The following is a 16,871-nucleotide window of genomic DNA, read 5'->3' on the forward strand; positions in this document are numbered from 1 at the left end:
AAATCTGCCACCAGGATCAGGTTTCACCTCTAATTACAAAAATCAAAATCAGTATGTACTCAAGACACAGCCTTAAATGGCTAGTATTTGGGAAAATGTTTATTGTGACTTGGACAAATGTAGTTGTTGTCATATAGACTTTCACATGATCACTCCCCAAATTCCTGATTCCTTCCAAAAGAAACATACACTGGTTTCCTTGCAGACAACCATGTATTGAAGATATAGGATTTTTAAAAAAATTCAGTATCCAGCCATTTGTTTTCTTGTTTTTAATTAATGATTTGAAGTTAAGTACACTATAGGCTATTCCATAAAGTGTTTCTATGATGGTTTTTACTGGCAGCATTTTTACAATCAAATATTTCTATTTCATTCAAACAAAACCCCCCTTCCTACACTCTTCATTAGTGAGTGACTAGTGCATTTGGCTATTGGCCTGACTCTATGTACCCGAATATTCTAGCTACCAGAATTTCTTGTTTGTCAGAAAGTGCTAGTCAAACAGTATTTTATAATATCACACACTAAGAAGGCATACACTAACTGTTGCGGGAATTTCAAATTTTTTGATGTCAAGTGAAGTTCTGACTAAAAACTCTGCTTGCATTGTAGGATTTATTGCATCAATACTAGAAGAAAATTTATGGAGTGTAAATCTGTTGTGGATCAAAAGCACAAAAGTTCCTGGCTTAAGTTGTCTAGCACCTATTGTAGTTGATATAATTATATGCATCTGGTTGGTAGCTATATGGTGTATTTCATCAACACTACAAAATCTGTTAACAGCCTTCCAGTAAAATTTACTACAGTGGTCCCTCTATTATCAGAACTCATTGGGCCCTGAGTGTGTTCAAGTAATCGAAAAGTTTGGATAATAGAGTCCATTCAATTACCGTAATGTACTTTTTTATTGTTGTAAAATAATTTTCGTATGCAAAATTTGTACGAAAATTTTTATACTAGATCGAACTACTCTAATAGAGCAGTCATTCACGTAAATAATACGAAAATATTTCTACACGAAAATTTTTATCACGAAAATAAAGCAATACATACAGAGCCCTGTTCAATTACTTTAATAGAATACACACTTTAGACAAAATACTCTAATAGAACAATCACAACCACAGTTCGGATAATGGAAAGTTCAGATAATCGATTGCTGGATAATGGATGGACCACTGTAGTATTATATGATGTGTGCTATCAGTACCAATGTCACTTAGCAAACTTTCCTATTTTAAAAGGAATCCAGTAGACCAAACATGTACTAGCTATATAGGTAATATCTTGTTACTCACTGTACATACCATAATTTTTAGCTATATAAAAATGTCCCAGTATACAACTGTGATAGTTATACCATCTCAGTTCTATTGTAAAACAACTGAAAACCTATGTATTCTCAGAAAGATTTATGGCAAGTGTAAATGACCTTAGTGACCCATGTCCAGCTCCATGCATACAAAGTATTCATTGCATAATCTACCCATGCATATTATTATTATTATTATTATTTTATTATTATTATAATGCTTTACAGTGTACGATACAAATAGGGATATGATTACAAAGACGGAAATTAGTTAGGAATACACTGAAGGTCTACTAGCATAGCTAGTAGCCTAAAAAGTTTAAAACTAAAAGTAGGTGTAATTACAATTAATTATATAGGGGTGTGTGCGGTGTATGCATACATTTACAGCAAGGACATGAGTAATGATATGTACAAGGGTTAGAAGAATCAAAATTTTCTAAGAAGTGATTATAAAATATTGATTTTAGTTGACGTTTGAGAGAAGCAACTGAAGATTCAATGTTTAACGGGGGAAGAGAATTCCACAAACGAGGTAGTCTACAAAAATAAAAATGTCTGTCACGGTTGTTAAATTGTCTAACATGTTGTAATTTATTGTGGGTAGAAGATCTGGTTGAACTGCAGGAGAAAATCACAAAGTCAGTAATGTTGAAATTTGCAGTAGGATTCTTGAGACTTTTAATAAAAAATAAAATATCAGCTAGTTCATATCTCATCATCAATGGATCAGTGCTATCTGGAGAGTACTACTTTATGTTGCACATTAGCTAGCTACTTCTGTAATAGTTGGTGTCAGAATAGATAGCTATCCATACAAGAATCTTGATTGCCTGGGAGTTGTTTTGACACTATAATACTCTCTCATCTCTTTGCACGACCTCAAAAATATTACTTAAGCCCTCTACATTATATGTTTAATAAATTGAGGTATTAAAATTCCAGCACTATGCAAGCCTGTACATATTTCATCCCACACTGGGAGATATTACTGTGACTAACTAAAACTATAGCACAAGAGACTAAAAGTATAGCTGATACTATGGATGGTTACAGGAGCTAAAAACATGTACCAGTCATACCTGTGTTTCTATACTTATTTACACCTATATAATAATCAAACAACTAATGAGTTCAAACACATTACTAGTCAGTAACTATAACTATAGTGATATAACAATTATTATTTATGAGCTGCACTGTCTCCTGTGGTTGACTGATATGAAGGATTGGTCTCCATCTTGATGGTGTCCTCTCTATGAAAGGACAAAGCTTCACGTAACTGCAGTGATCTTCACTTGTCCTCTCGAGCTTTGCTGCATCATAAGATAGGTCAGTGGCATTGTAAGATGGATTAGAATCCATCTTGACAGCATTACCATCCTTGTCAGTAATACCATATGATGGGTTGTAATCCATCTTGATGGCACTTGTTGTGTCACAAGGACTTGTATCTAACTCTACATAGTCATAATTCTTATTTGGCTTAGCAGCAGAGTCATTTACACTTTCATTATTAGCACGTCTTTTGTAAGACCACCTCACAACTAGCACTAGAATACACAACAAAGTAAGAGCAATAAATACTGCACTTCCTCCAGCAGCTGCTCCAGCTACAGCATAAACAATTCCATCTGATCCTCCACCACCAGAACGTGCTACATGTAATGACACTCAGTGATTATCATGTTACCGTAATGGGTGGCACTTACTTGTAGCAGCACAATCAAAACTTCCTCCCACACTTCTCCACTTGACTGAGGTCCCTTCAACATCACACACATGTGATGGGTCTCCTTTACCACTAAATCCTTCTTTAAACTGCAGATCACACATTGACTGATATGTGCTACTACAAGACTCAGCCAACATGCTACTCATTGGTAGTGATGATGAGGGACACTCCATGATGGTACAGGACAATGGTGATCCACTCCAACTACCATCAGACTGACATGTTCTCTGAGGACTACCAGTTAGCTCATAACCAGTGTTACATTTGAAATTACAAGTGTCTTCATAGGAAGGAATTCCATCACCTCCTAGTGAACAAGTGATCATTCCATTATTAGGATCAGTAAGTGATAGACAGGAAACTATATACACAAGAACAATACAGTCACATTTGGCCCAAACACAGCCTATTTGGCCTCACAGATATACTGTGTAGCTACTAGAATATAAGTGCACCTCCTGCCACTCACTTGCTAAGTGAAGCTCGTTGTAGAGATCAAGACACACAGTAGTGTGTCATGCAGCCAAGAAAGCTAGCATGTTACAATGTGTATATTGACAGGAGGAAAGAAAATGTGATTTCATGCCTGCATAGCTCCATGGTCCCTTCTCCAAGGCTACATTATGCACGTCCACCAAGTAGGGTAGGCCACACAGCAAATTCGATTAAATTCATTCCAGCCATTCGCGAGATATTAGCAGCCAACGTTTCGGTTCTATGAATATTTATTTGTATAAAAATGATTGAACTTTTGTCACAGTTACATGGTAAACCTCTTAGGGAATCATGTGAACACATTAACCAGGGTTGAATGTGGTTTAAAGTGACCATATGATAAGGGTGTAAGTTGTTTTCAGTTTGTTAAACTAAGTTTTACTTCTAGCTAGAGACGTGAGAGTGGGAGCCTTAGTAGAGTCGTACAATTAAAATTGATTTCAAAAATTAATGTTTAATGGTATCCAGATCCTGCAAGCAGCTTTGGTCACACCGGAATGACCCCAGATATTACCAACCATCTTATTGCAGTAACTATTATTGTTTTTTTTGTACTTATGTAATTGTAGCTGACTATGATAACTTCATACTACTCCAATAATGACTGGATTAAACTACTGGTGGTGAATAAGCACCCTTGATAAATATATAAGCTGTTCTGTTTTTAAAAGTTAATTTGTCAGTGGCCATTTTGAAATTTGCCCTCTGGCAAAAATTTCCAACATTTCTGGGAGGGACCTGGGAGCTAAATTCTTTAGAAAAGGTCTCTAGGACACAATTCCATCATCAAAACATCCTAGCAAGAGAGTGGTCACGGATCTGGGGTTTGTGACTCTACTATATAGCTATAGTGAATATCGTTTGAATGTGCATATTCATTTCCTTAAGCCTTAGGGCTCAAGGACAATCAAGTTAGTGACTGAATACTCCCAAAAACAGATGGTTGCTCTATAGACCTTTCATGAATATGATTAAGTTTAGCCAATTTATTAGTCAAAATATTTTATCAAAGGAACATACGTACTACCATTCCATTCCATTCCATATTCCTTGTCAGTTTTACAACATCCCAGTTACAGGTTGCACAGTAAATAGGAGTAGGTCACTGTTGGCCTGGCCACACAATTTCATTTTTCTTTTGTGGTAGTAATAAGTATATGAATGCAATTTTAACCATGAATTAACTACTTGATGATTTTCTGTTTTTCATCAGAAAATGAGTAGGTCGTTATGTTTTTCATCAGAAAATGAGTAGGTCGTTACCATTATCCATTATCACTAGTACTTGCCACAATATAGTTTGCTAATACCTCCAGGGCCTGATACTATGCATTAAAGGCAATCTGTTAATTTAGCTAACTCAACATAGCTAGTTTGGAACTATCCTCTTTAGATGTAGCTACATATAGTTGTCCTTCATCACGTGATCAGATCCATTCGAGGATCAACTTCTCACTTGTAAACTTCATTGCACCAATCTTTCGCATTCCATTGGTTACAGTGTACAAGGTAGCTACTGTATGTATGAGTGCAGCAATCTTGAAAACTGGACTGCACATCCTCAATATTCAATCACATGAAATAATGGGTTAAATCTTTATAGCAGTCCTAAGAGCAAGCGGAATCATGTGAACAAGATTTCGATCAATCAAATTGATTCATTTTTGAAGTTACAAAATTACCGCATGTGATGTTAGTCTCGCATGGCCAGACCGCATATTTTTTAGGTGCAGGGGCTTATCACTTTCAGTATAAGCGCCCACACCTAAAAAAATCAGTCTGGCACATTTCCGGCACCAAAGTTTTTCTTACAAATCCCAGAAAAGTTGGAATAACGCCTGAGGTATAATGGGTTCACGTGCACACATTCGGGATAGTAGAAATGGCAATGAAGGCTGTTATGGTTGTCAACAAAGGCATAATGCTTACAGAATACGAGGCCAATTAAATATAGTACTGTATACTGTATGATAAGTAGGTCATATTCATCTCAGACATATAGCTATGTATTAGCAGTTTCAGCTTTATATGGCTACTATAGAGCAATAATGGTACATATTTCATGCACTTTCAGTTGTTGAAAATGGAGTTTTTGGGGAAGACAAACTGCACACCACCAGCATAATAGTAGAAAATTTGCGCTTTTCTAGCCATAAATTATTATTATGATTATTAGACTTTACAGCATATACAAGGGCGAAGTGGCATAAGGAAGGAGATACAAAAAGAAAAAGGTGTATGCTGATGGTCTGGCAGCAACCTGTGTTGCCAGCCATAAGATTAATTACAATTAAACTACTTAACTACTTTCAAAACAGAAAACATAAGCTTTACTTACAGAAAAGAAAGAAAGGAAAAAAAAGCTACTTAAATTACTTATTTAAAATTACAAGAGTTGTATAAGCACATTTATTACAAGGACACCATTTAGAAAAAGTACAGGGATTGTCTGGGTTGAAATGATGAATAAAATTGTTCCATAGGTGTTTGTGAATCATTTGCTTGTTTGTTGAAATGGAAAGGGTGCAATCAATTTGGGGTAGGGAGTTCCAGAGCCGAGCTAGTCTGTAAAAGTATGAATGGCGCCACGGAGTAACATTGTTTAAGACAAGTTTGTGTTCTAACTTGTTGAAAGTTGATGACCGAGTAGGACCTGTAGCAAATGCAATATAGTTGTGAATATTAAAATGTGTAGATGGTGACTTCAAAGACTTCAAGCAAAATACAATAATCAAAAAGCTCTAAGGTGTACATTAATGGCAGTATTTGGAGTTTAACTAGGCGATCGAAATAAGAAGAGTGATAATCATTTAATATAAATTTGGTAGATCTTCTTTGAACCTGTTCTAATAACAGTATGTCTTTTGATAGGTGAGGCCCCCACACTGGTGAACAGTAAGATACCTGTGACCTGACCAAAGTTAAATAGAGCTTTTTCTTAGCCATAGGCTAGGGTTATGCAAATTACCAAAGGTCTGTCGAAGTAAACCCAAAATTTTGTATGCCTTAGCAGTTATGTAAGAAATGTGAGAGGTCCATGTCAGGTCTAAAGATATAAGGACTCCTAGGTCCCTTTGTAATTGCTTTATAGGAATATCAGAACCATCTAGGTGATACTGAGCATGAAATTTACATTTAAAACTCAAGTAGTTACTTTTTATGGTGTTAAAGATTAAATCTGTATCAGAAAGTCAAGATTTAACTGTAAGTGAATAGTATCTTCCTGTTGATTAATTCTCTTGAAAACTTTGGTGTCGTTGAAAAATAAGAAACATTTAGAACTTCGAAGATAAAGAGAAAATCATTAATGTAAATTAAGAATAACAGGGGGCCTAGTATGCTCCCTTGTGGTACACCAGAGTATACTAATAGAAAAGTTGATAAGGTGCCATTTACACACACATACTGAATACAGTTAGAAAGATACCACTTGAGCCATTGCCATAAATTACCTTGTATCCCAAGGGAGTGCAATCTTAACAGCAATTTGCTATGGGAAATAGTGTCAAATGCTTTCCTGATATCGAGATAAATAACATCTGTTTGAGAGTTCGATGAGTAAATGTTGTCTAAAAAGAGTAGAAGTTGTTGTAAAGGAGATCTACCTTTTATGGCTCCAAATTGGGATAAAGTTAGTTTGTCTGTAACAAAGTTGATAACTTTATTGAAAATAACTCTTTCTAATACCTTGCCTATGTTACTTAGGATGGAGATAGGTCTATAGTTCTTAACTGATGTTTTGTCTCCTGATTTGTAGACAGGTACCACAATATGTATTTTCCATTCATTTGGGATGTTTGACTGTCTTGCACAACAGGTAAAAAGATGCTGAAGGGGCTTGCTCGAAAATAAAAGCAGCATACATGTATGATTTTAATATTAATGGTCCAATACCATCTATTCTGGTGGCCTTAGAAGTGTCTAGTGTCGAAAGAACTGTGTACACATCCTGTTCTGATATAAAAATTCTAGTAAACAAATCAGAGGTTGATGAAGTTATAGGAGTTTGATCTTGTAAAGTGGAGTGAAAATATTCATTGAAAAGACAGGCTCTTCTTCTGCATAGAGTTCTAGCACGCTTGATCTAATGTCTAATTTCATTGTTGAACCATGGGGGGACTGATTATCAGTTACTTTTATCTTAGGAATTGACTGGGCCATACTATCTAGGAAATATTGCCCCAAAATTAAACCAGTTTCATTTTTTGACAGCTTGGCAGTATTGGTTGGGCATAATCACCTGTCTTCTGCACTTTGACTTTCCTTTAATCTTGGTTGTCTTTTTCCTCAAGAAACCAACACATTAATTTTCCGTATTGACACTTTCCTTAGAAAGCATAATCAGATGCAACAAAGCTATTTGAAGTGCTTAAGCCATGTGGGTGGAGTAAATACATGCGGCTGCCAGGGGTGGCAGAGAATAGGGGGCAAGGGAGGCTGTAGCCCCTGTGAAAAATTTATGAAGGGGCTTAGCCCTCCTAAATTTATCTGTAGCAGTGATGGAGAGCCTAGCTCAATAGCATCAATAATTTCTAATAGAGCAGTCAAGATCAAGATGCTCTAATAGAGCAGTCACAGTATTTTTAGAGGAGCAGTGTTATAAATAAGGAGATATAGTTGGTGGAGGGCAACTATTGCCAGCAGGTAGTGACCTTTTATTTGGTCTTCAACTTACAGCTAGGCTATGGCATCACCAATGTAGAGCCCAGCCTCCTTTAAATAAAGGTGTCTCCTCCGCCCTTGGTAGCTGCCATAGGCGGCGGAAAGGGGGGGGGGCTAGGGGGCTAAAGCCCCCCTCAGAATGATATCACACTGAAATTATCTTTCTTGGAGTGGGGCTGAAAACCGTGATAAAGATCGAGATACTCTAATAGAGCAGTCACTCTAATAAAGTAGTCAGTGTGTAGCGAGCTATGAAAGGATTTTTATGTAGTTTATCGGCTAGAAATGGTAGCTGGTGAGGTGAAAAGCTCTTGTCAGTTGGTTGCGACCTTTTTTTTTTTTTTTTTTTTTTTTTTTGGTCTCACCTTACCAAACTATAGAAATAAGTCTGGATCAGCCCAGCCCCCCCTCATATCAACTACTTCCTCCGCCGCTGGTAGCTGCACCTATAAAACCGAGTATAAAATGATCAATGATCCAACCACACCCCTGAAATAATGATCAGAACACTTGCCTTGTAACTAGACATGGCAAACCACACCCCTTACTCTGTTATATTCAAGATAAGCAGCGAGATCAAGATACTATAGTAAAGCAGTCACAGCCACACACGTATAACATACTGTAACTATGCTATAACAAAAAAGTCAATAAATAAATAAAAAACATTAATTTTAAAGTAGGTTCCTTCCAGCAATAAAAAGTAGTGAAACAAGAGATATGAGTGATAGTAGTTATTACAACTTATGTTAGCTATGTGGGAATTCCTTATCTTGGCAATGAACAGATGGTGGTAACATGCCGGATTTTCCCACATAGCTACATGTATGCTGTAATAGCTACCATCATTCATATATATCTTGTTTCACTACTTTTTATTGCTGGAACTCTACTTCATTTTTAAATTATAATTTCTGATTGTACTATTATCACAAGAGATTCATTTATTCCCATAACTAAAATGCTGCAGACTAGTTTAGTATAAGATCGTAATAAGTTTTGCATCACCTACATCTATATATGTCAGGTCTAGATATATTCCTCTTCAATAAAAAATAATGAAATTTAAGCATTTCCAGCCTTCTCACATTAATAAACCTGTTAGTACATAGATATATTGTTGTGTTGTACTGCATGTAGATACTCATTCACTCACTTTTGTGTTGCCAACCTTCATGTCTACTACTAAAATGTCAATAGGGGTTTCCTAAAACTCTAGCTTGGAAACCCCCAGTTTATGTCCCTGCATGCAGATCAATACTCAACAATTGGTGACTCCAATGTTTGAACCAAACACCGCTATGGCAGACCAGCCACAAGTGGAACAACCACATGTTGCAGTGGTTGCCATTACACTCCCACCATTATGGTTCAGAAAACCAGCTAACAAAGTAAGTTGACTACATAAAGGCAAAAAATCAGTTGTTAGGGGCTATAATATTTTTATTCCTTGTTTCCTGTCACTGACTGCATCAATTTCTACATAACTGCACCAAGTTTTAATTGTTTGATTATTAATAGCAACTGATGATTTATGTGATAAAATTTAATGATTATTATAGAACTGGTGAAACTCACTGTACGTTTGTTAGATTTGTGTTGTTGTGATTTGACAAATAATTATCTATGGAGATACAGTCAGGAACGATGGTGCTTTCATTCGTGAACAGCGACTCCCATCCAATGTCTGTATGGTCCTGGCCTCAGCTAGTGACACTATCCCTAATCTCAGAACTGGCTAAAACTGCTGGCAGGACTATGGAAGTATAGCCATCTCCAATGCTTTCAGCCCCAGCATATCAACAGTAAGCCCTCCACCCCAAGTTTTTGATATGACAAAACTACATGCTAAAACCACATGTTTCAAGGACGAGATCAAGATTCCTCACGTGAGTGTTCTCCCTGCCACCATTCCCCCAGCCCTGCTGTTGATGCTCCCTCAATTATGTGTTGGCAGTGTTGGGAAAGTTACTTTGTAAAAGTAACTAGTTACATATTACTTGCAACTGAACTATTTAGTTACAGTTACATATTACTCATAAAATAAGTAACTATAATAATATTACATATTATATTACTTTGTGTCCACAGCCTTAAGCTGTCACGTGTGAAACTACCACTTTATCACGTGACATGATTGCGTTGTTGGACAATGTGCAAATCTTGGTTATAAGTAGGAAACTGGTGAATAAGCTTCATTCGGTAGGCTTCGTTACTTCATTGTGGCTAGGCGTTACTCAGAGGATAACTAACGAGATTAGTAGCTTCATTACTTGTAGTAATAATATTATGTAATATTAGACTCGTTACAGTAATTATATTACTTAGGTAACGCGTTACATTTGTAAGCAAAGTAGCTTGAGTTACATTACCTGCTTTTATATCATATTTCGTTATATTACTTAGTTACCACAAAAGTAATAATATTACGTAATGCGTTACTTATGTAACGCGTTACTCCCAACACTGTGTGTTGGTACCATCAAAAAGTTGGGAAATGCCTTGGCTGGCCACATACCTAGTTGTCCATTTTACGTTACTGACAGTGCAACAGGATTATGTTTTTTGCAGACACCAGAGCCAAAGTTAGTGTTATCCCACTTCAGTATCTGACCGTAACCATCAAACACATTAAAAACGACTTATGGTAATTGACTTCTTACATTAAACATTGGACTTTGTCAAATTTTTCAGTGAGTGTTCATAATCACTGATGTGAATATCCCCATCATTGGTGCTGACTTCCTACGATATTACAGTCTCCTGGTGGATGTTGAGCATAACAGGCTGGTGGATAACATTACACAGCTTCAAGTTCAAGGAGTTTCTGCTCAAGGAACCTCCCCCAGTCCCACTCTGTTATCAAACCATCTAACCACTGATTTTGAGGCAACACTACTGGACCACCCTGCAGTTGTAAGACCTGCTAAAGCACAGTGTCGCTCACTACATTCACACGGTTGGCTCATCTGTACATGCCTGCCCCTGTAGACTCTCTCCTGAATGCCTTGAGACAGCAAAGCAACATTTTAATACATGCTTCAACAAGGGATCATTAGATCATCTTCTAGTTGTTGGGCATTACCACTACATATGGTCCCAAAGAAAACTGGAGATTGGTACCTTAATTGTGGAGATTACCGAGGCCTCACATTACCTGATAGATATTCTATTCCCCATCCACATGATTTCACCAGAACTCTACAAGGAGCAACTAACTTCTCTAAGTTGGACCTCATTAGAAATTCCAATGGAAGAATCATCTATTCCAAAGACTGCAATCATAACCCTTTTCAGCCTATTTGAGCTCCTCCAAATGCCTTTTGGACTATGCATGCAGTGTTGCTCAAACCTTTCAAAAATTTATAGATGATGAAATACTATGAGATCTGCCACTTTGCTATGCATATATTGATGACACAAGCAAAGATTCAGAGGAACATGAGCAGCATTTAAAACAGGTTTTTCAATGTTTCATCAAATATGGAATTTTACTTAAAGTGCAAATTTGGACTGAATGAATTGACATTTTTGGCCGCCATATAAATAGTGAAGGTGTACACCCATTAGATGACAAAGTATCAGCCATCACAGTTTCCTCAGCCATCTACTCAATGTAAGCTACTTGAATTTTTGGATTAGTGAATTTCTACCACCGTTTTATGCACACATACTCCAGCCACTGAACAATCTACTTTCCAGAGTCACAGTTGCAAGCAAGCACTTCAGAGGGATGACAAAACCACACAAGTATTTACAGACATAAAACAAGCGATTGATGATGCTTCACTACTAATGCCTGATGTCCTCCAACAAGAAATAGACCATCAGTGGCAACCAACTGCCTTCTGATCTTGTACAGCAGCCAATACAAAGTACAGTACCTTTGATAGGAGTTATTAGCTATCTATCAAACATTTTTGATACTTCATAGAAGGTCGTGAATTTTGCATTCTTACCGATCACACAAGCCATTAACATTTGCCTTACAGTCCAGTCCAATCATAATCACAGTCCTTAACAAACTCAGAAATGTGTGGTTAGATGGTAACAAAGTTCATCAGTTTCAACTGATAAATCAAGCTATGCCACCAAGTTGAAACCAGTAATGCACAAACTTAAGGCCATACCACCAGTCAGTGACCATCTCCAAATCTGCACTCATGTGTTCGTGTGGCATGATGCAATTAGAAAGCCTCTTAAGCACCATATGATGGTCCTTTTCTTATTCGTAACAAGAAACGTTTTACTTTAAACATCAAAGGATGCAAGGAAACAGTTTCCATGAATCGGTTAGAGCCAACTTACATAGACCTTACCACAGCTCCTGATTCAGCATCATACCTCAGCCCCCATTACCAACTTTTATTGTTTTGGAACCATCTCCTAAATTGAAGGACCACCACCTGCTCTAGCTGCCAAGTGCGATGGCCCACTCATTTGTTATTGGGGAGAGTATTGTAGCAACTGATGATTCATGTGATAAAATAATTATAATGATTATTCTAGACTTAAGTACATTTGTTGTAGTTGATTAAATTTTTGTGTTGTAAATAAGGTTGATGAGTAATAATTTAATACTCAACAAGATCACGTGTATGCAGCACAATTTTATGATAGTGGGAGGCATAGAATGGTCAATTAAGGTAAGAATTTTTTCTGCATTTTTCATGTTTTAGCTACATGACTCCCTGTATTCACAGGCTTTCTTCTCACAGGGGATAGCATTCACTGAACAGAAATGTATTTAGCTGTGCATATTAACATGGCATAAGGGTAACTAAAGGGTTGGAGTCCCTCCACTCTTGTTCAATAGTCTTTGCACCTTTCAAGATTGAGATAGCTACTCTAATAGAGCAGTCATATATATCATATATGAACTAGAGGCCATTCCTTAATTACTCAAGCCCTCTGCTCAGTATTTACGTCTTGTCAATTATTTTGGTACTAGCAGAGGTGGATCCAGGGAGGTTCCTGAGGTTTCCAGAAACTGGTCAAGTATATTCAGGCATGATTTTGTATTGATTTGCAAAGTATCAGATAGAAATACTCTAATAGAGCAGTCAACTACCCTAATAGAACAGTCAAGTTTAAGTTTACCAATGATTCAACCCCTTAACATAAGCTCCACCTCTAACCATTTAGCCTGCTCCTGATGCTATGCCAGGCATAAGCAGCCTATATCAAATCAATCTATCAATTCCTAATATGTTTAAAATGTCCACTTTGAAGATTTTTGGTGAAAATTCTTGCCAGATTTAAATATCTAAAATCACATAATTTTCTGGGGAAGCATGTCCCCAGACCCCCTAGACTTTTAAGGGTTCATGCAAAGGAAATGTTTGGAAACCTGCAGCTGTCACTGTGACCAAAATTCCTGGAACCACCCTTGACTAGGGTGATAAAATATGGTTGGAATAATCTCACAATTGGTATAACATGGAATTATTATTTTAAATCAGATGGAGATCTAATTTACGTTGTGCTTATTGCATGTAAATAATGAGTGTTCAGGTTATTGAGTCAGCCTCAACCCTGAGTCATAAAATCATGCATATACTCAAACAGAAACAGTCAAGTGTGTAATTAATAATGATTAATCACCTCACCCCTGTATCAGTTTTGCTGCACTATGTGATGGGAAACAAGCAATACAATAATGGGTGGCCTTAGTCTAACAGTACTACAGCAACATCATGTTATGACTTTGTGCCCATATAAGATGCACATAATCTACATACGTAGTAATACCTGAGCTTGGTGTTGATGATGGTGACATTGATCCTACTGTTGGTGACATTGGCACTGTTGAAAATGTTGATCCCACTGTTGATGGTGATCCTGACATTAGCATTGTAGATGTTCTTGATGGTGATAATGATGCTGTTGATGATGTTTATCCCACTGTTGATGATGGTGATTCTGACACAAACACTGTTGGCTGCAGTATTAACTGTGATGACACTATTAGCTGTGATGAGGAGGACGCAGTTGTGTGGGAGACTTGTCAAGACAGACAAGGATATTATGAAGAGAATGACTGCCATACCACATAATAAGCATCAAACACAAACACACTGTGGTCAAGTGCATACTGATCTATATTTATCAAGACTCACGGTAGTGAGTCGCGCGGCCCAGTAAAGCAGAAACGCGCGCCGCAGACAATAAATGACGCGACCACTACGTGAGGATTTTACAAGAACGAACGTTGTCAAATTCGGCCTTCCTGTAATCCACCTGTCACTTACGCTATCCCTCTGAAACTCTGGAGTTGAACTCATCGTATCACTAGTAACTACCACACAAGCAGTGAAGCAAATCCATGCCGATTGTTTCGTGATCGAGGTTGCCGACATCAAAGGGGAAGTTTCATTTTTTTTATTTATTATTTTTTTTTATCGCATGCGGTTAGACGCAACCGCAGGTGTATGCCTTGCGTTCCTTTGTGCATTCCGAACATTGATCGCCCTGTTATCGCTTCAGTATTCACTCAATCACCTCAAGATTCACATCATCGATTTCACCATACATGATTACCCTACAGTCGTGATTTCAGCACCAAACGAAGTTTCAGTCGTCCTCAGTCGACCTAGAGGCCAAATACAAATCCCAGATTGTTGTTTTCCGCACTACTCGCTTGGCATGTAGGGCAATGTGTCTTTAAACTGTTCTGAAAGTTTCGTTCAGATTGAAACATTTGTTTTCGAGAATGGCTAGTTTGAAATTTGAATTTAGTCGCCCCCACGTCATTTGCTCTCTAAGAATTTTACTCGGAATTTAAAGAATGACGCAGAGCACAACTGCGGTCACTGGGTATTGATGAACTGGCGCTCTATGTAGTTAATCAGTACATATAGCCACCAAGAAGTGTGCTGCCATAGATTATAGTCCATAGATATAATCTATGGTGCTGCATACCATCCTTCGTTTTGAAATTAGTCGCCCCCACATAATTTGTCCTCTAAGGGCGCGGCTTAAAGAATGACACAAGAGTACAACTGCGGTTACCAGTTGTTGACACAAGCTGTGAGTAATTAGCACATGTAGCTAGCTAGCTTAAAAGGAAGTGTGCAAAATCGCCTAATACAATTGTCACCATGCATTATTGCATTTTATAGCACCCCCACACAAAATTACACATGTAATTACAACATACAGAGGAGACACATGAATACCAAATACTTTTCACAACAATAATGTAAGAATTGTACAATAATGACTGTAATATAACTGCTATGCAAATGTTTTCCAGTGGCCCGCCATGGTAGCAAGTCTCACATGACGGCATGTATATTCATCCAAACACAATGGGAGTAACGAGTAAGTATGATGACAACAAGTTGGTATGACTCCATTTGTAGAATCCAGATGAGGCTCCAGTATGTCTAAACAGTTAACAAACATTCCTGTTATAAATACGTGCTAGAGTTGCAATATAATAGTATAGTATTTAAATGCAACAATACATAGTCTCCATTGCATCACTATCAAACGACACTAAGTGGAGGATATTGTTGCATCTCTAGTATGTACACTCTATCAGTACAACCTATCTTAATGGCCACTAGTATAGAGAGACAACCACTCTTGAAAAGCCAATTCCAATTGAGAATTTATACACTGTTACCTGCTGAATGAGTGAAGGTGGCAATAAACAAGTTCCACCGTAATTTGTACACGTGATCTGATCCTGTATATTCTGTCAGTGGATGAGATCCACTTGGCCTGGACAAAATGTGACTCAAGTGCCCTGAATGATCCATACTCAACCAACTTATGACCCAGTGGCACAATGGAACTGACTATTTATAGAGAATACAATTGCATTTATTTCTAAGATGTGTGGATGTGTGGACACATTACAACACATTACATGTACATACAAGACATGCTACGTACTGTTTTAGCATTTCAAGTCACCACATTATACACGTACCAGTCAACAATGCTTCATAGTGCCCATCAGTAAACCTGAAGAAAAGTTACGAAAAATAAAAATTCACATAAGTACAATGAAACCTCATTAATATGGCAGGCTGTGGGACCAAAAAATTTGGCCTGAATAACAAGGTGGCCTTATTAATGAGGTCATAAGTAATGCTTAGCTATATTTGGGACCTACTAGAGGTGGCCAATATAATGAGGTGGTCTTATTAAAGAGGTGGCCACTAAGTGAGGTTTCACTGTACATATAGTTCACAATATTGTGAACAATATTAATGGTTAACCTACCATCACAGCCATTTCTTGGCCGCCACCTTGGATTTCACATCTTTTTTCACAATAGCCTTTTTGAGGGCCGCACACTTTTTTTACAGCTGGCTGTTTTGGATTAGATTTCACTTCTTTTTGTATTTGTATACCCCAAAGCCAGCCTATCCATCCATAGGCCGGCTTTGGGACTTTTTTAACCTGTCTTTTTTTCTTTTCCACAGGAAGAAGAAAAGATGAAGCAGATGTACTTTAAATATTTCTGATTTTATCAGTAAATGTACAAATTATATATAGAATACTACAGAACTCTCCAAGGTGGTTTCTTTGTAACTGAACACTCTACAAAGTGACTTCTTCTTGCTGCTCTTCCTATAGGGTGAATTGTTTGTAGCTGAACAATATACAAGTAACTTCTTCTAGCTGATCTCTCTACAGGGTGGTTTG

The 16,871-nt window shown here is 37.4% G+C and overlaps 1 protein-coding gene across 2 annotated transcripts; it reads right to left on the bottom strand.

Annotated features, from left to right (window-relative positions):
- Positions 1 to 1,530: 1,530 nt before the first annotated feature.
- Positions 1,531 to 15,248, bottom strand: LOC136266282 (E-selectin-like). 2 transcript variants are annotated; one of them, XM_066061293.1, is made up of 3 exons: positions 13,962 to 15,248; positions 3,031 to 3,360; positions 1,531 to 2,976 (listed from the first exon to the last, which is right to left on the bottom strand). In XM_066061293.1, exons 1-3 carry the CDS (start codon positions 14,062 to 14,064, stop codon positions 2,465 to 2,467), a joined length of 945 nt encoding a protein of 314 aa, XP_065917365.1. In that variant the 5' UTR covers positions 14,065 to 15,248; the 3' UTR covers positions 1,531 to 2,464. The 2 variants fall into 2 exon arrangements, with proteins under 2 accessions (XP_065917365.1, XP_065917364.1); XM_066061292.1 differs by having other exon boundaries at positions 3,031 to 3,414.
- Positions 15,249 to 16,871: the final 1,623 nt, after the last annotated feature.

The sequence above is a fragment of the Dysidea avara genome, chromosome 9 (assembly GCF_963678975.1).
Source record: "Dysidea avara chromosome 9, odDysAvar1.4, whole genome shotgun sequence".
In the NCBI taxonomy this organism is placed as follows: domain Eukaryota; kingdom Metazoa; phylum Porifera; class Demospongiae; order Dictyoceratida; family Dysideidae; genus Dysidea; species Dysidea avara.

Coding starts and splice junctions, on each gene's coding strand:
- LOC136266282 (XM_066061292.1), bottom strand. CDS start 14,064: ATGCTAATGTCAGGATCACCATCAACAGTGGGATCAACATTTTCAACA. Junction 3,415..13,961: donor ATCATCAACACCAAGCTCAG/GTATTACTACGT, acceptor TTGTGTATATAG/TTTCCTGTCTATCACTTACT. Junction 2,977..3,030: donor TTTTGATTGTGCTGCTACAA/GTAAGTGCCACC, acceptor CATTACATGTAG/CACGTTCTGGTGGTGGAGGA.